The sequence below is a fragment of the Aotus nancymaae genome, unplaced genomic scaffold (assembly GCF_030222135.1).
Source record: "Aotus nancymaae isolate 86718 unplaced genomic scaffold, 86718_ANA_hifiasm-v0.15.2.pri h1tg000058l, whole genome shotgun sequence".
NCBI lineage: Eukaryota > Metazoa > Chordata > Mammalia > Primates > Aotidae > Aotus > Aotus nancymaae.
The window spans coordinates 14,746,904-14,771,877 of NW_026988472.1; the positions used below are offsets into that span (position 1 = coordinate 14,746,904).

Consider the following 24,974-nt stretch of genomic DNA (forward strand, 5'->3'; position numbering starts at 1 on the left):
CATCCCGGGTTCAGCTGTGCTTGCTGTGAAAGTCTCAACCCAGAGCGTTCCCAATTGCTGTTTTTTGGTTTTTCTTTTTGTTTTTGTGAGGGTGGGACCAGCTGGGCCTGATCACCTGGCTCCCTGCCTCAGAGCCTTTTGTTTTTTAGTTGAACAGTTGGCTCTCTACCAGGTGACCTGGTCGCCTGTTGAATAGGCACTGGGATCTGTGTGATTTCCCGTGCAGTGACCCACTGTGCCGGCTGAAACTGCGGCTCTGAGATTCATGGCGCTTTTTTGCCTGGGAATCTCCTGGCCTGGCTCCCTGTTTCAGCTCCCCTTGCTGGCTAAGAGGGGACACAGTCTCGTTTACTCTGCACTGGGAACCGCTGCGCCGGGGCACAGGCAAAACAGCCGCGCTGGTCAAAACAGCCGCCCTGGCGACCCGTGGGGCTCCTCCGCCTGGGAATCTCCTGGTCTGTGGGCAGTAAAAATCCATCTGGAAATGCGGCGTCCACTCACCCTCTGTGCTTTCACTCGGACCTGCAATCCTGAGCTCCTCCTAACCGTCCATCTTGGATCTCTCCTGGTTTGTCTGTTTTTCTAGAAGTGACATCTCACTATATTGCCTAGGATGGTCTTGAACTCCTGGGCTCAAGTGATTCTCCCAGCTCAGCCTCTTAAAATGTTGCTGGGATGCAGGCTTGAGCCACCTCACCCAGACTTCATTCTGTGGATTTTTTTCACTCTCTTGATAGTATCCTTTGACACACACACAGTTTTAATTTTGATGAAGTCCAGTTTATTTTTCCTTTTGTTGCTTGTGTTTTTGGTGCCATGTGTATGAAACCCAGTGCCAAATCCAGAGCCATAGTCACTGGCTTCTATTCTAGGGTTGGGAGCTGTGACTTGCCCAAGCCATGTCCCCAAAGTCTCTCACAACTTAGCACCCAATGGATGCTCACCAGATGTTTGTGAAAGGGATGACTATGTAGTGGGATGTGAGCTAACCCTTGATAGGGAGAGGGGTTTGTGTAGAGGTAGAGCCTGACCAGGGACATGACTTTGAATAGACATTAAGGTACCTTATAGGCTGTAAGATGTGGTCTGATCAAAGAGGAGGGTACATATGAACAAATTGTGGAAATCTGGGGGACAGGTAGCTGAGTGAGGCCTTCAACAGTGGCAGGGGCTTTTTCCATGTGAATATGGAAACCTAGATCCATGGAGAAAACTTCAAATAGTGGAGAAAGCTCCTCAGGGGAAAGAAGTCTGGCTGTGACTTCATCTTTATACCATACTGTCTAGAATGGGGCCTGGCCAGTACTACGCCTTAGTAAATATTCTGGTGTTCTGATGAAGGAGACTTTTAAGATATTTACATGAGAGGCTTTTCATGATATAGTCCTCCTATATATTCTACTCCAACTCACCCTCCTTCCAAACTTGAACTTGAGTTTCTTTTTATTAGATTCGCCCCTCACCCTAGGCACCGTCACCTCAGCTGCAGTATATCACTTGTAATCCTGCTCAGAACATCCTTGCCTCTCCTCTCTTATGGAGACTCTGGTCAGCCATGCACTTACCAGAGCTTAGGGTCACATGACCTTAGGTTCAGATGCAGGCTCCACTGCTTACTGTGTAACATTGGGTGGGCTAGTCTCCCTCTTTCTGCCTTGGTTTCCTCATTGGAAAAATGGCAGTAATAACACTGATGAAATAGTTCTGTGAAGGTGAAATAAGATATAAAACCCTTAGTTAAGCATCCAGCTTCTAGTAAGTGGTCAAAAATGGTAGCTATACTGTTTCTAGTTTTCTGTATTTGGCTGTTCTGTTGCTATAAATAAATATGTGAGGCTGGGTAATTTATTTAAAAAAGAGGTTTAATTGGCTCATAGTTCTACAGGCTGTACAAGAAGTGTGGCATTGGCATCTGCTTCTGATGAGGGTCTCAGAAAGCTTCCAATCGGTGGAAGGTAAAGGGATAGCCAGTGTATCACCTGGTGAGAGTGGGGGCAAGAGAGAGAAGGGGCAGGTCCCAGACTCTTTTAAAAACAACCAGATCTCATGTGAACTAACTGAGCGACAACTCATTTATCACTAAGGGGATGGTGTGAAACCATTCATGAGAGATCTGTCCCCATGCTCCAATCACCTCCCACCAGGCCCCACCTCCAACATTGAGAATCACATTTCAACATGAGATTTGGAGAGGACAAACATCCAAACCATATCATTGTATATATCTAAATCTTGCTTCCTCTGCAAGATTGTGGTTTTTTTTTTTTTTTTACTTCAGGGCAGGGGCTGAGTCTTATGCTTATTTTAACTTGTGTTATTTGGCACAAAGCTAGGACTATAGTAAGTACTTAAGAAACATTTGTTGGTTCAAGGTGACTTGTGATTACTCGGAGTTACTTGCTTTAGGAGACAGTATATCATTATAAAATTCTATATTATTCCACTACTCATTTTCTCAAACCCAACTTTTGCTTTGTTCTGTGGGGATCTGGGACTGACTTGTGGTAATCTGATTGTATGTGTGAGCAAGTGTGTGTGTGTGTGTGAGAGAGAGAGACAGAGAGAAAGAGAGAGAGAGAAAGAAAGAAAGACAGTGACAGAGAGACAGAGTGGAGGGAATGGTGGAGGTAGTGACAATTGATTCCCTAAGGGGCAGAACCAGCTACAGCTCACCATCTTAACCATTGCATCTAGCTTTCCTCCCCCAGCCCTAGAGTTGGGCTGTTATCTGCCCAGGGCAGCTGTTATGGCCCTGACTCCCCTGGGGAGGGCTGCTCAGGCCTTCCCCATTCTTCCAGGCTGCCTTTACCACAAAAGGAAATGAGGTCTTTTTGACCCTATCAGACTTCCCTGCCAAGGCATCGTGTTTTACAAGACGCTATTGCCCTGGCTATATACAGTAGTGGGCGATGTGCTAACATTAAAGAAACAAATTCAGGATACTGGTTATCTCTGGAGAAGGGAGGCAGGGCTATGAGCTCTGAGATAAAGCTTCAGTTATATCTGAAGTGTTTATTTGTTATGCAGGGCTGTGGGGCATATGGGTGTTCATTTATTATCATGAATATTACATAATCTTGAATTTGTTGCTTATCATTTCTATGCATGTATTATCCATAAATATTACTATATTTTATGAGTATTTTCTAGGTTTATATATATGTTGTGAAATTTTATGTGTACTTCAGCTACCTATATTTTTGGCCTGACAGTTTTTCATTTGTCTATTTGTGTGTGTGTGTGTGTGTGTGTCTGTCTGTCTGTCTGTCTGTGTTTGAGACAGAATTTTGCTCTTGTTGCCCAGGCTGGAGTGCAATGGCATGATCTCGGCTCACTGCAATCTCCGCCTCCCAGGTTCAAGCGATTCTCCTGCCTCAGCCTCCCAAGTAGCTGGGATTACAGGTGCACACCATCACATCCGGCTCATTTTTTTTATTTTTAGTGGAGACGGGGTTTCACCATGTTGCCCAGGCTGGTCTTGAACGCCTGACCTCAGGTGACCCTCCTGCCTCAGCCTCCCAAAGTGCTGGGATTACAGGCATGAGCCACCGTGCCTGGCCTAGATTTGTCTGTGTTGATACATGTAATATTAGACTCTGTATTCACATTCCATTTTATAAAGAGATGTATCTTTTCTACTATGGGTAGACTTTCAGTGGTTTCCTATTTTTCACTTTTGCAAACAATGCTGTAACAAATAGTCTGATATGTAGTTCCTTGTGCCTAGGACAGATACTTGTATAGGAGTGGACTGGCTAGGTCATAGGACATATATGCCTCTCTCTTTGCTCATATTTCCACATCTCTCCTTAGAGTGATTGTCCTACTTTACCTTCCCACCAGCAGTGCACAAATGTTGATGTTGGCCACGTCCTTGTCAACAACCCTTGGTAGTTGTATCTGTGTTTCCTCCTCTCTCTCCAGATCATCAGAAAAGGTGAGAGGTAAGGTTTTGCAATTAAAGGAGAATGTCAGCTCTGAAGAATTTCCTGTTATATTTACTTTAATGAGGAAAAGATTTTGTTCTCTGTTTTGGTGAAAATAATGTTTAGACTTCTGTGGAAAACAGTTACATACACTTTTTATTCTGAAGCAGACCAGTTTTTTCTCTTTGTTTTTTTCTGTTTGCATTCTTGGCAAACAAATAGGAAAGACCAATTAGCAAGCTAATGTTCTAAATATTTACTTGCAGTAAGAGTCTTTTTTTAATGTTTTATATAGCATGGAGCATTAGGTTTGTGTTTACTGATTTTCAATGTTTTGAATTGGTTAAAATGAATTAAATTTAAGAATGTGACACAACTTTATGGATAATGATTGATCATAATTATTTGCCCCTTTATTTGCATTTTGTGAGGGGAAAATACATGGTGAGAAAATGTGTTGACATTTTAAAACAGGTTAGAAAAGTCATAAAGAGTAACTTTGGGCCAGGTGCGGTGGCTCACAACTGTAATTCCAGCACTTTGGGAGGCTGACGCGGGCACATCACGAGGTCAGGAGATTGAGACCATCCTGGCCAACATGGTGAAATCTCGTCTCTGCTACAAATACAAAAATTAGCCTGGTATGGTGGAGAATCACTTGAACCCAGGAGGCAGAGGTTGCAGTGAGCTGAGATCGTGCCACTGCACTGCAGCCTGGGCGATAGAGGGAGACTCCATTACACACACACACACACGACTAACTTTGGCTATTTTATGTTGTCTCTTGTGTTCACAGGTAGGAAAGGAGAAGTTTCACAAATCCCAACATTGGGGCTTTTGCAACAATGTTATGATGTTGGTGAGTGAGGAAAAACCTGGAATAGGTGGAGAACCACTTCTGGGGCAAAAGATAAAGCCGAAATGTACCATATATCCTCAAGGAGATGGAAGCGATGTACCATCATGGGTAGCTTTTGATAAACAGGTAAGCCACATGATGCTGGGAGAAATGCAGTCTTAGAATTTTACAGATGCTAAATAGTTTTGAGAAAGTAGGAGTCTTCAGTGTAAATATTAAGGCTAGTTCTTTTTCTTTTTGCCTTTTCTACTTATTATTGCCTTTATTTTTAGTGTTTTATTTTTAGTATTTCTCCTCTTGTCTTTATTTGTTTAAACTGACAAACATAATTGTATGTATTTATGGTGTACAACATTATGTTTTGAAATATGTATACACTATGGGATGGCTAAATTGAGCTAATTAACATATGCATTAACTCATGTGCATCTCATTTTTTTTTTTGTGGTGAAAACACCATCTATTGTCTTACCATTTTCAAGTGTACAATACATTGTTATTAACTATAGTCATTGTGTTATACAATAGATCTCTTAAACATTCCTCCTAAGTGAAATGTTGCTTCTTTTGACTAAGGTTAGTTCTTCTGAAAAGATAAATTCAAGAACAAAAGTATCCTAAACAAAGAAAAATTATTCTTGCTCTGCTCTTTTTTATCAGGCACATTGGTTGCAAATGTTTATCTTTCTTGGCTAATGCTTATTAACCTTTCTCCTTCACTGGACAGGATAATCTGTCCTATAGACATTAAGGGTCTGGTCAGATTGTCACTTTTGCTTTTGAGTTGCCATTGACTAAATAATTGTGTTTGAGTCTGAATGTGGCATTTAATAGGAACAGAAAAATGCCTTCTCTTCCTTTCTCCATACTAATTAGTAATAAGCCATAGTTATGATTCCTCATCGCTAAGGGCTAAAATGTGACATGGCAAGAAAAATAGTGAAAGGAAGCAATGCCATTATTAGAAAAGAGTTGGAATTTTCTAATGTATATGTCTCTACACATAACACACACACATACATATAGACATATTGGAAGTTAGAAAAGGAAATGTATTTGAATATTTTAAAAAAGGACTAAGATCAAAGGAAAGAAAAGGCAACCAGCTATATGTATATGGTGTGTTTATCAGACAGCCCTGTATCACAGCCCTATGTTCTGTTCTCCAGAAAGAACTAGTTATTAGATTATTTGAGATCGTGTAATTAAAGGATAGTTCAGGAATAGATAAAGAATTCAAACCATAGCACGCTAAGTTTACCAGGTGGTTTTTAGTAGCTTTTAACATGGATTGGTTGGCAGTACTTTGATTCTAATTAAAACGTCCTCAAATTTGGTAGAATTGACACATCCCCATGTCATCTGTGATAGGGTAGATCAATTAGAGTGCACATTTTTTTTGGAAGCCTAGTTCCGACACTTATAGAGATCTAACAGACTACAGGGAGGTTTCTTTCCTGGGAAACAATCTCTCCTTTCAACATGGGCCAATATTTTTTCTTTTTTTGGATTATTTTCAGTACCTGGCTCAGTGCTGGACCCAGAGCTCAAAAACAATTCTGAGCCGACTGACTTGGGTGGATTATGCATAGTTTTCTATTACTCTCAATCTTATAGGATGTTTACTTTGCATGGGCCAAAGAAAAGATTCTATTTTTACTTCATGTCAAAAAGAGAGTATTGACAATATTTTAAACAAATCCACTACTGAATAAGTAATGTAGGCCACGATGTATTAATATTAAACTATTCTCTTGCATTTAAAGTCGAAAAGTCATTTTATTCATGTTTTTCTCAATGTTTAATATGTGCCTTTCAAGCCTATTTTGCAGCCCTTTAATTACTTATAAAATGATGTAGAATATTTCGTGAAGCTGAAATAATTTTAGCTTTAGACTACTTGAGAAAATGAAGAGCTTGCTCATTTCAGGTCTAACTAAATACGTCATAATTCTTTCAGTTATTTTGTTGGTCAACTTCAATTAAATATTCATTGAGCTTTAAATGAGACACTAAGACTATGAAATATTTACGTGCTCTGATGAGATTATGAACTACGGACTAGATCCTGGTTAATACCCTGAACAAATTATAAAGCACTTTCTACATTAGCAGTTCAACAAAAACAAGTCAACACCTGTTAATCATTTTTCTTAAAAATGAGACATTTTCAACTTGTTGCTGGTTTTTCCAGTAGCTTTTAATCTTAGCAATGTATCTCGCATTACACTCTCAAATAATACAAAGTTAAAATAAAGGCGGTCCTTGGGAAAGTGTATTAAAATTAATCTTTGTAGTAGATGCTTTTTGTGCCCACCCAGATCCATGCTGGGGTGGTGCTCCCCCACCCCCAGCTGTGACAAATGCTTTGACAAACTGCTACACCTGTAACCCTCTCTGGAGACTTGCTCTTGGCTGATGGGAGTTGTATCTCTCAGATTCACCTGGGAGGTTACATGGGCCCCTTTCCCCCAACAGAGGCAGCTAATAACTGACTGATTTATCAAGGGTTAAAAAAGGTTGGCTTCCTTGCCTGAAGGATGGATAATTCTTTGCTGTGATTCAGGCTCCATAGCCCCTCATGCATCAGGCCAAGGCTACACTTGACCTGAGAATGCATCCTTCCTTGCACGGCTCATTTCGCTTTCCTTTGCTGCTTCCCTCACTCCCTTACAGGTTTCTCCCAAGAGTGTGCCCTTAATAAATCACATGCACTAAAATCCCTGTTTCAGGCTCTGCCTCTATGGAACCCAACCTAAGACAACATTCCAAGTTTTAATCCATAATTCTAAAAACCACCACCAAAATGCCTTGCTCAAGTAGACTATCACGTTATAAGCAGAGAAAATGCCATTTGCAATCACCAAAAAGAGCCAGTATTTGTTACCCTGAATGGCCCCTGTGGCAGACACTTCTAGCTGTTTATCCTTTATGCATTCTACCCTTCCTTCTTATAGGCAGATCAGTTTTACGCAGGCTGGAATTGTGCCTACTTAAACGTGTTACCTGCCCAGGCTCCTTGCAGCTAGGGCTGGCCGCATGACTCACTTTTGGCCAATGATATATGCATTAAGGTTTATTGGGTGGGGCTTCTGGGAATGTTAGTATTTTTCTAATGAAAACAGGCTCAGCGGGTATGATTTCCCTGCCCTTTGCCCTCCTTTTGTTTTCCTGTCTGAAACTAGCGTTACCGAACCAAACTGGGTCCATTTACCTGCATGCAAGGGAAAGCCAAATGTCAAAGCACCAGGTTTTTGCAGCAAAAAGGGTTTATTGAGTTGATTGGCAAGGAGACAGGAGGAAACACTCAAATCTGTTTCTTGGAGCTGGGGGCTGGGTCAGGTTTTATAAGCATAGGTAATGAGGTGTGAGCTGATTGCATCTTGCAATAAGGTGATGCTGGGAGGCATAATCTGACTGGATACTGACGTGGGGTGACACCAGAGTTCGAACTTTTTGTTTCCTGGATCCTGCCATATGGTATCTGTAAGGGTTATTGCCGAGTTTAAAATGAGGAAACTGAGACCAGCACAAGAAGATTGAATGCGAACTTATTAAGCTCCCGGGCGAAGTTCTGCGGTCCGTTAGGAGGGGCCGGAGAAGTCGCGCTTGACTCCTCTCAGACGTGGGGTTTTATAGGGAGTGGACAAGTCTTGCTTGGTTGTGGGGAAGCAGGTTGTGGGCGGGGCAAGCTGCCTATTGGCAGGTAAGCGGGATGCACAATGCTATTGGGCAGGTTTTGGCGGGGCTTCTTTTAAATTTTGGCGGGATTCTTCAGCAGCTGGCTAGGTGCTGAGTGCAGAGCCTAGTGCTGAGTGCAGAAGTGGGTGTGGGATGATGACGTGGTTTCTAGGTGCGGAGGGGGTGAGCGTGTCCGAGCTCCCGGAGGGGGAGTGGGCATGTCCGAGCTCCCAGCGAGGCAACCGGCCTTACAGTATCTGCTTCTTAATTCAGTCCCTGTTTCTTGGTCCAAGCACTTAGGTTTCACCTGTGCACATTTGGTTCAACTAGGCATGCTTAGGTTGTGTGACCTCCAACTCTGGGGTCTATGGCAACTGGAAAACAACTCACGATTTTGTTATATAAAAGTTGAACTAGACTAGTCTGGTGCAGTTACACTAGGATGTAATTCCTAGGGCACAGCAGCTATCTTGTGAGCATGGCAGAGATAAAGGAAACCTAGGTCCTTGTTGGCATTGGGGAGCCACTGTTTAAGGCCCAGGCTGCTTCTCTTTGGACTTGTAGTTATATGAGAAAAATCAAGCCACATTTCAGAGATTCTCAGCCTAGCAAGGTATTTGGAAATATGTGGATGTGTTTTGGGTTGTCACGATGACCAGGAGCTGGGCCGGACTAGGGTAAGGCAAGTGAGGCACTTGCCTTGGGTACAACATTTAAGGGGTGCCCCCAAACTCAGCAATTAAGCTAGATAATATTTTAGTATAATACTAAAAAAAATCAAATTAATGCCAGAAATTCATGATGAACAAAATGCTATTGGAGCCTGAGACAAAAGGAAAAACCAGTAATACTGATCCAATCTTTATTAAAAATTTGGCATTTTGATATTTTGTTCCTCCTGGATTTTTTGCATTAATTTTGTTTTGTTTTATTTTTATTTTTTGAGATGGAGTCTTACTCCGTTGCCCAGGCTGGAGCACAGTGGCATGATCTTAGCTCACTGCAACCTCTGCCTCCTAGGTTCAAGCGATTTTCCTGCCTCAGCCTCCTGAGGAGCTGGGACTACAAGCAAACCCCACCATACATGGCTAAGTTTTGTATTTTTAGTAGAGATGGGGTTTCACCATGTTGGCCAGGCTGGTCTTGAACTCATGACCTCAGGTAATCCACCTGCCTCAGCCTCCCAAAGTGCTGGGATTACAGGCATGAGCCACTGTGCCTGGCTTGCATTAATTTTGACGTTTTAAATCGCCTCACCCTAGGGCCAGCCCTGACCAGGAGGTGCTGCTACCATTGAGTATCCAGGGGCCAAGTGTGTATTTTACATCTTGAGGTGTGGGGAAGGCAACCCGACATTGAGGAAGAATTGTTCTACCTCAAATGCCAATTATGTTTCCATTGAGAAACACAGTGTATGTACTGTTGCTTAAAACAGTATTGGGAGAATTTCTAAAAATAGGCAAAAGAATTTTGCTTAATACTGCACCCACCCTTCAAAGACTTCGTTATTTCATTGAATTCATTTAAATAAAAGCAGACTATGATGGGATCAAGACCAAAACAAGACTACTCCATAATCATAACTGTCTGAACACAGATGGAATGCGAACATTGTCCAAGTCACAAAATACATCACTCACACCACTCATACTAGTTATTTCCAGTCATCATCCCAGTACCTCCATGAGTAAGAAGCAAATATAGATGGTTATCCTTACCATATAAATGAAGAATCATTCTCAAGGAGAAGTGTAGCAAAAACCAGGGTCTGAGACTGGGTGTTGGAGGCACTGATTCTGGTTCTGGTCCTGCCATTAACTCTACATGTGATTGTGGCTTAGTCACTTTACCTTTCTGAGCCTCAGTTTCCTTAACTATAATGCAGGACTTGGCTAGCCGATCTCTACCTAGGCTCTTTTACCTCTAGCAATTTATGTCTAAGACTTGACTAAAGTCAAATTCAGCTTGTTTATCCTGGAACTGAGCCCAGACCCTGAATCTCACGGCCTAGGACTCTTTCTAATTACATCAGGCACCCACTACTTCATTATTAATTGAAATTTGGCATTTAGCAGTTTATGCTATGCTATGGTGGCTGTATAAGATCCATAGTTAGCTGCTTTTATGAAACGTTGGAGTATTTAGAAATACACGAGTGACTGAATGTTTTTATATGACTTTCGTCTGGATGTTAAGCCCCATTTACATAGACTCTACAATTTTGTTCTCATTTTTCATTTGTCAACAGCTCATAGTTAGCCTAATTTGTTTGCTATTTCACAAATGACTCAATTATAATAAGTGGCAAGATAAAGGTTGATCTCATGGGATATGCATAAATTTTAAAATATTTCTTTTTTTCCCATCTATTGTAAACATAATGATTATAATCAAAACTACTGACCGCACAATTGGAATTTTAATCACTTACATTAATTGACATTGAGTTTGTAATGAGCTGATTATTTATGTAGCACTGTGTGACTGTATGATTTGAACAATATAAAAATAAACTTTTAAAATATAATTTGGTCCCTTGGGTCTTCCTGATTTTATTTTTTAGATTAAACAAGTTAGTTTATTATTCATTTGCAGCAAGGGAAAAAACACACCCTAAGCAACTGTGGGATGTCTAATGAAGCAGGTGTTAGAAAAGGCTTATTATAGGATTTGGGCTTGTGTTACCTTAATTGTGGGGACTGATTAAGGAACCAGGGCTTTGCTCTGGATTGGGTGCTATCAGGAAGTAGGGGTACTTCTACGACTGGGTGTCTTCATAAATCTCATTATAAAGAGAACAGACTAGAGTGAGTCTATATCTGTAATTGGGAGAGAAGCAGCTGTCACTTCTGTGATCCAGGAGAGGGGGATGTTTGAAATTTTGTGGCTGGACAAGGTTCATTTTCTGTCTGTGTTTAGATGTGATTATGGAGTGGTCTTGGTTTTGTCTTGATCCATCACAGTCACAGAGTGGCCTTGTCTGATGTTGGTGGTCTCTGAAATTATTCCTGTTCAGCAGGGCAATACCAAGGTCCAGCTGTGGGTCCCAAGCCTGCTTGTAGCAGCACCAAGACCAGCTGATAGTATAGGCTGGCTCCTGGATATCAGGGGCTACTTTTCTGTTTCTAACCCAGAACTAGATAGAATTTTTAATTTTCCTGCAGGGGATTAAAGAGTGATCAAGTACATTAGAATTTCACTTGGTTAACAAAGAATAATACATAAATACAGATTCTTGAGGTTTTGCCTAAAGCCAATTAGGAATGTTATAAAATATCAGAATATATAAAAATAAAATACAATTAAGTTTTTTAAAAAATGAAAATGTGTTAGATATACGTTTAAACCAGACCCAAAATTTCAAATGGAAATCTTTCCATAGGTTTATATAATTTTCAGATTATCTGACTCCTGCCATTACCATGTCATAAAAGACACCAATATGTATAATTATAAGACAATGTAATTGCAATACATTGCCATTTTATTCCTACGTTTTAAGTTACAGTTACACAGATCTTCAGCTATTTAGTTTTAGAGAAGAAATAAAAAATCTTGCCTGAAATCAACCATGTCATGTCCCAAATTCTCAACTATGCATTCTGAATTTGTCAGTAAGAATAAAACACTTAGTCTTTATATTAAAGTGATAAAATTTGCAATTTCATTGTATTATGTGGGTTTCTTTAATCTTCTTTTGAAATTCAAAAGGTACTTAATAAAAATAATCCCCAATTCTGGAATAAATGTTTTTAGAATAAAAAGAATGAGATTCATAAATGAGCATTTTACTAAAGAAGAGAGTTCTTCCCACCTCTTTTCTAAAACCTGGAATTTAGCTATTTGACAAAATTTTAAGGCCCTTCCCTCAGGCCTAAACTTTTATCAGTAACTAGGCCTGTGGCTTATTCTGATTAGTCCAAAGTTAAAATTATCTTTTCGAACTTAAACTTTTGTAGGTACCACTACACCTCCATTAGAATGGCTATAATTTAAAAAGACTCTTCCTACTAAGTGTTGCTGAGCATGTGGAGAAACTAGAACCTTCATACATTCCTGGTAGGAATGTAAAATGGTGCTGCTGTTTTGAAAGACAGTTTGGCAGTTTCTTAAATTAGTTAAACATATACTTGCTGCATGACCCAGTAATTCCACTCCTATGTATCCATCTAAAAGAAATTAAAACATGTTCACACAAAAACCTGTGTGTGACTGTTTATAACATCATTATTCATAGTAGCCAAAAACAGGGAACAACCCAAATGTCTCTTAAGTCATCATGGATAAGCAAAATATGGTATATTCACACAATGAAAACTATCCAGCAATAAAAGAAACCTAATGATATATGTTACAACATGGGTGAACCTCAAAAACATTAAATAAAAGTAACCAGACACAGAAGACTTCATATTATATATGATTCCATATATATGAAATCATAGAAAAGGCAAATACATAGGAAAAAGCAGATCAGTAGTTGACTAGGGCTAAGTTCCTCCTGAAGTTAGTTTGACCTATGCCTCAGAATGAACAAGGACAACTTGGACGTTAGAAGAAAGATAAAGTTGCTTAGGTCAGATCTCTTTCACTGTAATAATTTTCTCAATTATGATTTTTGTAAAGGTGGTGTCACCATAACAAAATACTACAGACTAGGTCGCTTAAACAGAAATTGGTTTTCTCACAGTTCTGGAGGCTGGAAGTCCAAGGTCAAGGTGCTGACAGGGTTGGTTTCTCCTGAGGTCTCTCTCCTTGTCTTACAGATGACTACCCTCTTGCTGCCTCATCCTCTGTGCACACTAATTATAGTTATTTTGAACATAAAATCCTTGTCATTTATAAGATTTTAGTTCACAAATTAGAAAGAAACTGATAGTTACTATTTGACTTGTTGACTTAAATTTTAGGCTGATTTATATTTTGTTCTGAATTTTGTTTTTTTTGGAGACGGAGTTTCACTCTTGTTACCCAGGCTGGAGTGTAATGGCGTGGTCTCGGCTCACTGCAACCTCCACCTCTTGGGCTCAAGTGATTCTCCTGCCTCAGCCTCCCAAGTAGCTGGGATTACAGGTGTCTGCCACCATGCCCAGCTGATTTTATTTTTTTGTATTTTTTTTTTTTTAGTAGAGACAGAGTTTCACCATGTTGGCCAGGCTGGTCTCGAATTCCTGACCTCAGGTGATCCACACGCCAAGGCTTCCCAAAGTGCTGAGATTATAGGCATGAGTGACCATGCCTGGCCTGAACTTTTGACCTATAGAAGTCATGGTTATTTAGTTACTTTCCCCCCCTGAATTCAAACCAGCTGCAAGTTCATTTGAAACATTAAAAAAAATCTTTTACCTTCCTTGATTTTGTATTTGCAGGACTCTGCCCTATGGTAAACTCACTTTTCGTAACACCGATGATGGGTGATAGCACAAACGCCATAGACATATAATCTAGCTGCATTCTTAAAAAAATTTTTTTTGAAGTAATTTTGGACTCACAGAAAGTCCCAAAAATAGTACACAGAGTTCCTGAATACCCTTTTGACAGCTTTCCCCAATGATGACATTTAATATAACCATAATACCTTATAAAAACCAGGATTTTACCTTCTGCAACATGGTAAAACAAGAACAAAAATGCAGGACATCAGCATTGGCGTTGTGAACTCTAAAGTATCTGAGATAGGTCTCAATCAATTTAGAAAGTTTATTTTGCCAAGGTTAAGGAAGTCCCTGTGACACAGCCTGAGGAGGTCCTGATGACATGTGCCCAAAGGTGGTCAAGGTACAGCTTGCTTTCATACATTTTAGTGACACATAATACATCAGTCAATATGTGTAAGATGTATATTGGTTTGATCTGGAAAGGTGGGCCAACACAAAGCTGGGGAGAGGCTTCCAAGTCACAGGCAGATTCAAAGATTTTCTGATTCGCAATTAGTTGAAGGAGTTGTTATCAATAAGGAATGTCTGGGTTATGATAAAGTCTTGTGGAGACCATGGTTTTACCATGCAGATGAAGCCTCTAAGAAGTAGGCTTCAGAGAGAATAGATTGTAAATGTTTCTTATCAGACTTAAGGTCTAAGTTGATGATAATGCTGGTCAACTTTTCCTGAATTCCAAAAGGGAGGAAGGTATAATAAGGAATGTCTGGCTACCCGTTCCATCATGGCCTGGAACTAGTTTTTCAGGCTAACTTTGGAATGTCTATGGCCTAGAGGAGGGATCTGTTCAGATGCCTGGGGGGCTTAGAAATTTTATTTTTGGTTTATAGTATAATACTATTAACTAAACTGCAAACCTTATTTGGATTTTACCAGTTTTTACATGCCTTCACTTCCCCTACTTTGTTTAATAGTTTTATGGAATCTTATCCCATATATAGAGTGATGTAACCACCACCATGTTCAGGATACAAAATAACTGTATTCTTTAGGATTTTGCTGTTTGAGTCCTCATTTATTGAGGTAAACTTCATTTTAATTCTTAAAATCAACTTTACTGAGATATAATTTATATGTAATAAAATGAACCTATTTTAAGTATACAATTCCATTAGTTGTGACAAATGTATGCATCTGTGTAACCACCACCCCAGATACCATCTAGAACATCTCTATTACCTCAGGAAGTTCCGTTATTCCCCCATTTCTTTTAGCACTTTCCCATTGTTCTGACTTCTATCACCATAGCTTAGTCTTTCTTGTTCTTGGATTTCAGATAAATGGAATCTTATGGTGCATCTGCCGTGGAGTCTAGCTTACTGTTTGGCATTTAAGATTTGAAGCACAGCTTTGACAATGTGTATATAAACAAAGTGTAGAAATTCATGTAATAATCTACTATAACAGATTTCTGGGCATTTTACAGTCCTTTTTAGTCCTCTGGATTGATATCCCTTTATTTTAAAACATTCTGGTTCCATGTTTGTTTGTTTGTTTATTTATTTATGTATTTTTTGAGACGGAGTCTTGCTCTGTCACAAGGCTGGAGTGCAGTGATGCAGTCTTGGCTCACTGCAACCTGCGTTTCCTGGGTTCAAGTGATTCATTCCCCTGCCTCAGCCTCCTGAGTAGCTGGGACTACAGGTGCGTGCCACAATGCCTGGCTAATTTTTTGTATTTTAGTAGAGATGGGGTTTCACCATGTTGGCCAGGATGGTCTTGATCTTCTGACTTCGTGATCCACCCGCCTCGGCCTCCCAAAGTGCTGGGATTATAGGCATGAGCCACCATGCCCGGCCTTTTTTTTTCTATTTTCTTTTCTCTTTTATTGGACTTTCTGCCTCTTCATCTTCATTCTCTTTACTTTTATCCATTTTTATTCATCTTCTATTGTGAGTGCCCTATTTAACTTTCTTTCTTTCCCTACTTTGTCTTCCTCTGCTTCTGGCCTTGCAGTTGCTGACTTCTCTTCTTAGGAAAGTGTCATCATGATTGTCATCATCATCATCATCATCACTGATATTATTACTAGGGTCTTTTACCTTTCCCTTTCCCTTAGGGTTGAACCCAGGATATATACGTCTCCCCAAAGGGAGTGTTCTCTGAAATTAACTCTGTGTGCAGTGTCTAGGGTGTTCTTTGGAAACATGGCCTGCCTGCAGTACCTCTTTAATGAGAGGCTCTTTGATATACTAGAAAGAACAAGGCTTTTTCAGTTAGACAGACTGAAGTTTAGAACCTGGATATACCATCTGTTACCCATTTCATCCTGGCCATGTTTTTAACCTCTCTCTTAGCCTGAGTTCCCTCATCTGTCAAGTGGTAATAACAAAACCCACCTTAGAGTTGCTGTGAGCGTCAAATGGGTAATGCATGCGAAATACCCACGTTGTAGTAGTCATGAAGAATTATTTCCTTACATGGGATGGGGATGGCAGTTTTCCTAGGGGAAGTGAAGCATAAGCTGGGACTATCCCAGTACTCATGTGTGCTACAGGATTCTTACATTTTTCTTTTGGATAAATTCTGGCGTTTTCCAGAAGAATACATTTGGAGATGCTACCACTGAGACCAGTGAGTCATAAAAAGCAGCTATTAAGCTATCAATGTATTGCTCTTTCCAATTGTTCTATGCACCATTTATGTTGGAATTAGGGTAGTTTAAAAAATCATATATTATTTAAACAAAAGATTTTGTGATGTCTCTTCTATTTTAGCAAATTTACTTAATGATCTTTTAGGAGGAAAGGTGATAAATAACTACCTTTTTAATTATTTTATTTTTTCATTATTCTGAACTAATAGCAGTCAGTAATAGGCTGCTACAATTGTATTTGCATGCCTGTTATTCATAACTGTACTCATAGATTTTATAACATGATCATCTAGGTTCTAGAAACTTCATGCAGGTCCTTTTATGTTTAATTGAAATTCTGCTTCCTTTGCAATCTACCATGTCCCCCCCCTTTTTTTGGCTTAAAATATGAAATCTGTTTTGCATGTATTTTATAATTTCTCTTTGATTCTACTTGTTGACATTTTTCATTCAGAATTTCAAAGCATTTATTTTTGCATTTATATTTATATATCAAAAATATTAAATTTTAATACTTTTACATATTGCAGCTATTTTCAATTCTGGCCTACTTGGCTTTTACAGTCAGCTTTATGAATTGAAGCTTTGGTTCTTACTGATAGGTAATGGAGATAATATTATTGTATGTTCCTAGCTTTCTCCTTTTTCACATACCCTGCCTGCTGAACAAAAATTTGTCTTTGCTCAGTCCACTTTTCTCCACCTCCATCCTCTAAGGATTCTTGACTTTTTCAGTTGTTCTTATGCTTTGTGGGATATAAGAAAAGAAGAAGGGGATAGGAGGGAGAGAAACAGTGAATGAGAGATCACTGATGGTGATGAAATGTGAGACGTGTGAGAATTGAAAAAGAGAGAAAAGAGTTCTTTTGGGGGGAACTGTAGATGTGGAGCATAAATTGGATCACCTTTAGATTTTTCTCAGAGGTCTAAGTGAAGATGAAACAGGATTTTCAATTGCTATTAGTTGTTGGTCTTTTTCTTTGAATATACTACCACGCTGAGACTAGGCCACACTGGCTTATTATTTGAGTTGTTTCTAAATGTTAGCTTACTAAATTATATATTTTTGTGTATGCTTCAACAAATAAGAGAACTGCCTTTACCCACCCCTCTCCCAACACTGATCATTTGACCTAAGTCCTCTTATCTCCCTCTGAAATCTCTCTTTCATCAGTCTCCTTCTTTCCATGGCCACTGCTGCCATCCTAGTCCATCTTTCACCTAGAGAGTAGCCTCTCTAATGGCATCCCCGCCTTCAGTATAATTCCCTTTCTCAACTGCCCACTCTGCTACAGAGTTAATTTTCTAAAATGTTTAGACTCCTTTAGCCTCCTTTGCCTGGCTTAGGGACCACCTATGTTTTGGCTCTCGTACCTCTGTAGTCTTATCTCCCTTACTCCCCCATCATCACTCAGCCCTTAGCCACACAAAATGACTTGCAGTACCCCACATACCGAACACTGCTATGCTCCCAAAACTTCGGACATGCTGTTCCCCTTGACAGTGAATGCCCTTCCCCTCTTGTCCACTTCCTCCACCTTTCAGCCGATTGAAGACCCATTTCACATGGTACCTCCCCTGTGATGCCTTCTGCTTAATATTTTCAGGTGGTTGGCTATTCCCCCTCCTTTTGGAGCATTTTCATAAATCCTTCTTCCTCTTCTCTGTGTCCTCCACTGTGCAGGAGTGAGTGGAGATTTTGTGGCAGTTCAGGGCATAGTGGTTAAGCTTGTGGCCTCTGAGGCTAGGCACCTTGAGTTCTAATCCCAGCTGTCTCATTCTCTTTGAGACCATGGGCAAATTACTTAACCTCCCAAACCTTGACTTCTATAAAATGAGAATCACAGTATTGCCTAATTTATTGGTGTTTTGTGAAGAGTAAATGAGACAAAGTGGTGCACATCTGTAATCCCAGCTACTCGGGAGGCTGAGGCAGGAGAATTGCTTGAACCTAGGAGGCGTAGGTTGCAGTGAGCCGAGATCCCACTGCTGCACTCCAGCCTGGGCAACAGAGCAGGACTCCCTCTCAAAAAGAAAAAAGAAGAAATACCTGAGACAGGGTAATTTATAAAAAGGTTTAGTTGGCTCATGGTTCTGCAGGCTGTACAGGAAGCATGGCACATCTGCTTCTAAGGAGGCCTTAGGAATCTTCCAATCATGGTAGAAGGCAAAGGGGGAGTGAGGCACTTCATATGGCTGGAGCAGGAGGAAAAGAAAGAAGGGGGAGGTGCCACACACCTTTAAACAACCAGATCTCATGAGAACTCACAATGGTGAAGATAGCACCACGGGGGATATCCGCCCTCTTGATAGTCACCTCCCACCAGGACCCACCTCCAACATTGGGAATTACAATTCGACATGAGATTTGGGTGGGTACACAGATCCAAACCATATCACATGTGAGTAAGTGTAAGAAAATTCTTGCTTATCCACAGCATTTAAATTCAGTCAGGAATAATTATGCCAAATAACCACAGATTGTCCATGAGTGGCTGAGATAGTGACACCTTTGCTTTCTGATGTTCAGTGTACACAACTTTGTTTCATGTACAAAATCATGAAAAATAGTATACAAAAGTATCTTTAGGCTATGTGTATAAGGTGTGTATGAAACACAAATGAATTTCCTATTTAGACTTGTGTCCCATCCCCAAGATATCGCATTATGTATATGCAAATATTCCAAAATCTGAAAAACGTCTGAAACATTCTGGTCTCGAATTTCGGATGAGGGATACTGAACCTACATATGTACATACATATGTGTGTGTGTGTGTGTGTGTGTGTGTGTGTGTATATATGATAAAGGAAAAATATTATAAAAGATAAAGGAACAATCATATATATATATACAAGTACATATTTATATATAAAATCTATCTTTTCTATGGTAGGTGTTTTTCTTTTGTATTTTTCATATTGAATGTCAGTTTTCTTGATTCTGTTTATAAAATTGATTAGCAATGTGATTTCTGCTGGATAGGGCGACCCCCTTTCTTCTAGTCCTAGTATCATTTTTCCAGGAAGTCTGATTTTAAACAGTGGTTTGGAATCTCTTCTCTTAGTAATATCAAGTGTTTTTTAATTGCCTTGCGCAATAGACTCCATAAGGATGTAAAGACTATTTTAGATATGGTTTTGACAGTATTTTCAAGCTTCCAGCTTTGCATCCTACACTGATTTATATATTATTCAGTATTTTTATACATTCATTTTCTCTCCAAAGCTCTGTTATATATACATAATTTTCTTAATTCTTTAAATAGTGCTATGGTTATCACTGGTTAGCAAGTGTTCATTTTCTAATTTTTGCTGAAAGGTTAACCAGTGAACAAAGAGCTTAAGTGGTTTGTACCTGTGATGTAGTTAATTAGTGATAAAGCTACAAGAACATTCTAGCATTCTAGCCACTTCCCTTTCCATTTTCATGCATCATAGAATCATGTCTTATGCAGACAAGTAAAACTAAATTTCATGAATGCTTATATTGCCCATACAGGTGCATTTTACCTCAAACCATAGATTTAGTCATGAAAATTTGAGCACTAATTATAAACAGGTTTATGATATTTTAGTAATATAAAAAATTCTTTGGAAATCATCCCTTTGTAATTTATCTTTTCTGTTATTCATTTATGGAACTTACCTTTATTGACCACCTCTTATATTCAACATGCTAAATGAGATTCAGGTTTGTATAACTTGAGTTTTCTTAAAATAAGATATGCCTATTTAAACATAGTATCCATAGGAACATAAATTTATCAAAAAATGAAGTGAGAGAAAAAAATGAGAATTTGGAGTGAGATTATAACTTGAGCATTGGTGTTTAGATGCACCCCCACCTCCACAATCCCAATTGAAATCACTGCAAAATTTTAAAATGTGGAGAAACTAAATTAGTGTTGGAAGCCACGGAGGGGTTCCATCTTCATGCTGCAAACTTTGAAGAGTTTCCACCTGATATAGTGCAGATGGGATCATACTGAAGGAATATACCAAAACCAACTTGCAATTTCACTTCCCGAGAAAGTGACAAGAATTGAGTTGGGGTTAGGACAACCTGTAGGGGTTTCCACCTGGTTTACTTTCACAACTATTGATGGCTTAAGAGTGTCACTAGGAGGCCCAGAAATAGTCACACTGAAGTCAAAGTGGGCCCTGCATTTGGGCTTTTCTCTGGTCCAACAGGCAATGGCGTACAAAGGACTGGCCACTCTTCCTGGAGTGGAGGTCGGGTGAATTCATAAAATGTTTATATGAAAAATTAAAAGTTTTTCCTGGTGGGGCCATCAATGGCTCCACCTCCCTTCCTACTTCTCTTGACTGCTCTATATGAATTTATATTAACCAGTCTTCCAGTGAGAGGAGGAATCTAAGAACATTAGGATAGATGGTGAAGGGTGTGAAAGAAAACCCACCCACCCACCCACCCTATTTTTGGGAAAACACCAGTCTAGATAGACTGCTCTTTGTTCAGGAATGAAAAAAGAAACTTAATACAAAGTTTCTGAAAAGATTCTACAACATAAATGGAGAACATAGTATTCAAGAGGCAGAGGAAGAAAAATAGTTATTTCAAAAGTATGTTTTCTACAGAAAAATAAGTATTTCTGATAACAATGTGCTTTGTATACAGAAGTATATAATACAAAGTGAGAAGTAAAAGCAAGTTAAAAATATTATTGAATGAGACTGCAGGCAAAAATTAAAGGGAGATTGCTGAAGAAGGATGAATTATGAGGAGTCTAAAAATGCATTATATGTAGTAAAAAAAATATTAAAAGTGGGGAGAATGGGATGAGTGATGGAAAAGGTAAACTTCAGAAATTCTCCTGAAATGTAATGGAAAAAGATAGTAGAGCAATGAGATAATAACAGGTTGGACAGAGGATGGAGCTCTAACATGCAGACAGTTGTTCCTAAAGAATTAATGGCCAGATTAAAAGCAACCAAATTGATTAAGCATGCCATAAGAAAACAATAAAAACAAAAGCAACTTTCTGGATTATAGAAAGACGTAGACCTGCTGGTAGAATACTTATTCTGTACCTGAGAAAATAAAAAAAGAGATCAATAATTAGATCTACCCTGGCAAATTTTCAAGGATAAAGCAAGAAAATTACCAAGCATCAGGATAGAAAAAGTAGCTTAACCCACAAAGGAGAAGTTGACATCAGAATTCTCAGCAATCCTAAATGCCAGAAGACAATGAAGTAATGTCTATAACTTTTTGGGGAAAATGTTTGTGACTCAGAAATTCTAGACTCAGCCAAGGTGTTATCATTAATGAAAGCAGCAGTAAGATCTCAGTTATATAATTTATCACAAATATGCTATCCACATACTTTTCCCAAAAAAGTTGCTTAATTGCTAGCCAGTTAAAAGATGAGGCAAATTAAACAGTTCAACCATGGGGAGGTCATGAAATAAAAGGATTCGTGGCAAGTAGTGGAAAGAAACATATATAATAAGTCATGAAATAAAATAAAATTTAAAACATAATGTAAACATTTTGAGTGTTTATTGAAAAATAAAGAATAACAATCATAAAATGAGCCCCAAATGCAAGATAGGGCTAGGAAAAAATATGAATTATTTAGAAGAATATACAGTTTAACAGAGCTATATGGTCACAACTATGTCAAGGAAAGACACCAACAACAGTGGGTTTCTAGGTAATAGAAACACCATATACTTTTTCCTGTTACTTTCTGTTTTCATATTTTTATAATACATTTGTATTGTTTTTTTACATTTGTATTTTTATAGTGGGAAAAGTGCATGCAGGAGACTAACATGAAGGGATTTAAACTTTACCAAAAAAACAAAAAAATCTATGCATACAGCAGAGTTATAATTACAGACACATTTGTGGTATTGACTGCTTTGTTCTTACTCTCCAAATTAAAAATAAACTAAGCATTTAGCTTAGTTTATAGAAACTAAGAAAACTTAGAAAATACACAATAAAACAGACATCAGAGAACAGAAAGAAAAATAAATTTAAAAGCACAATTTTTTATATCAGTAAACAATAGTTTTGAAAAAGCACATGCAGTCTGAGTTGATTAAAGCAAACAGAATTAAAAACCTAAACAAAAAATACAGAAAACAATGAATTTAAATCATAAATTCAGAGGAAGTAATATATATAGCTATGCTAACTATGAAGTGAATAGTATTAATTAGCAAAACTGACTTAAGTACTATGCTGGAATTGGCCAATAACTATAGAAATATTAGAGAAAACCGCCAAAGAGCTACTCCAAATGTTAGTGCTTGTCTCTAAGTGGTAGCATTATGGGCTATTTTACTCCCTCGTGCGTGTGTGTGTTAATATTTACTTTTTTCCCACTACAAGCCACTTTAATTCTTTGAACAGTTTTTCCATGCAGGTAAACTATCACATTTTTCTACTAAAAATATTTTCAGTAGACTTTTTTCTACAATAAATTTTACTAAAAGCACTTGGTTCATTAATTACTTTTTGTCTATATGAATGCTGTCCATTGTGGCTTTTGAAAATCTGACTTTTCCTTGATGATCATATTTCTACCAAGATCAATTTTCCTGAGTCAAATTTTGTGTGTCCAAATTTTGCCAATATTTGGCTCTAATATTGATTTTTAAAAAATCAATTTTACCATGTGCATTTTTCCTTCTGTTGCTTTTATTTTGTTTGGGTTTTTAAAAAATAACATTTATTTTTTCTCTTTAGGTGCCTCAAAAATTTTATAATAAGCAGGTATGAATTTTGAAGTTAGATATAAATAAAAACCAACTGAAAAAACAAATCCCTCTGTCTTTCAAGACAAAGTGGGCAGGTTGTTTCTTCTGAGCTTTAAAGGTAGAAATAGTTGCCTTTCTAAAATTTAAGTGAAGCAAAATGTGACATGCCCTGAAAGGACTGCCAAGGTTCAGGGAGCCTGTTAATGGGCCTGAGAGCCTCTGTGACTCTGGACTAATGGCCCAGGGACCACTAAGAGTAAATTGAATTTCGAGATTACCGGCTACCTTCACAGCTCTCTGATGCCTCCAGGATGGGAGAGCAGATGCAACAAGTGGCAGACAAATAAATGCTAAATAATAATTCTTTGAGGTTCAATGGAATATCTATCACTTAAGTAGCAAACTATTTACAAAGTGTCCCAAATTTTACACATTTGCATTGCAAGATTTTACTAGTAACATGAATAGACGAACTGTTCTTTATGTCACTCATGGAATAAATGAAGATTGCTTTTTGATTTAGGCCACTCTTGATATACTGTACTTAGAACTACATTGCTTACTCCCTTTCCTAAAGAAATAAAGGTGAATGACAGCAAGGGTCTCTCCTGCATGTTAGAAACACTGCAGAGTATACTTGCATTTGCCACACAAAAATGCAGGGAGAGAGGAGCAGGTTGATAGGAAATATTTTTTGGAAAGGAAAACAACTAATTGTGTGTATATCCCGCTTATCTTGTTGAATGTATACTTATATTTTTTATTCACACAATTTTTTTTTAGAGACAAGATCTCACTATGTTGCCTAGGCTGGTCTCAAACTCCTGGGCTCAAGTGATCCACCCGCTTTGGCCTCCCAAAGTGTTGGGATTACAGGCATGAGCCACCGCAACTGGCTTATATTTTATTTAAAAAACACATTTTTTTTTTTTTTTTTTTTTTTTTAAGAGATGGGGAGTTTTACTCTGTTGCCAGGCTGGAGTGCCGTGGTGTGATTATAGCCCCAGAGTCCTGGATTCAAGTGATCTTCCCACCTCAGCCTCCCAAGTAGCTGGAATTACAGGCATGTGCCACCACACCCAGCTAATTTTTTATTTTTATTTTTTATTATTTTTTTATTTTTTTGTAGCGACGAGGTTTCACTATGTTGCCCAGGCTGGTCTTGAATTCCTGGGCTCAAGTGATCTGCCTGCTGGCCTCCCAAAGTGCTAGAATTACAGGCGTGAGCCACCACGCCTGGCCTATTTTTAATTTTTTTAATAGAATTTCTATAATATACCAATATCATACACAAATCACCTACCTCACTTTTAAAATTCTACATTTTTTAAAAGACAAGTAGGAGGGTGACTTTATCCACACTGCAGAGGACAGGGATTTAGATTGGGCAACTTTGTATTCTATCAAACTCTCTTCTTCACTGGCTACCTTAAGGCATTTTTGCTGGGAAGAAAACCCTTAATAACATCAAGGGCAGTTTACCTTAGCCCTCCTCCCATCCCATTGTACCCCACCCTAGCAGTCAGAAGCAGAAGTCTTATGAAAAGGTTTTGAGGAAAATATCCTGTCCTAGTTTACTCCATTCTAACGGATTCTTCAAACACATCCTTGACCTGGGACACAGGCAGAGTTCAAATCTAGTTTATATGTTTTGTCAGGCTACTTACTGGTCTCCTTTTTTTTGGAAGACTCCTGACTGTGCCTCTTCTGTTTAAAGATCGTAGAGGCGATGAGTGTTC

At 38.8% G+C, this 24,974-nt stretch overlaps 1 protein-coding gene across 1 annotated transcript in view; it reads left to right on the top strand.

The window, feature by feature from the left end:
- Nucleotides 1-24,974, top strand: part of EFHC2 (EF-hand domain containing 2) — a 197,746-nt gene that overhangs the window by 34,393 nt on the left and 138,379 nt on the right. The window contains exon 3 of the mRNA XM_064364565.1: nt 4,723-4,911. Coding sequence (XP_064220635.1) covers nt 4,723-4,911 — 189 coding nt within the window. The remainder of the gene's footprint in view (nt 1-4,722; nt 4,912-24,974) is intronic.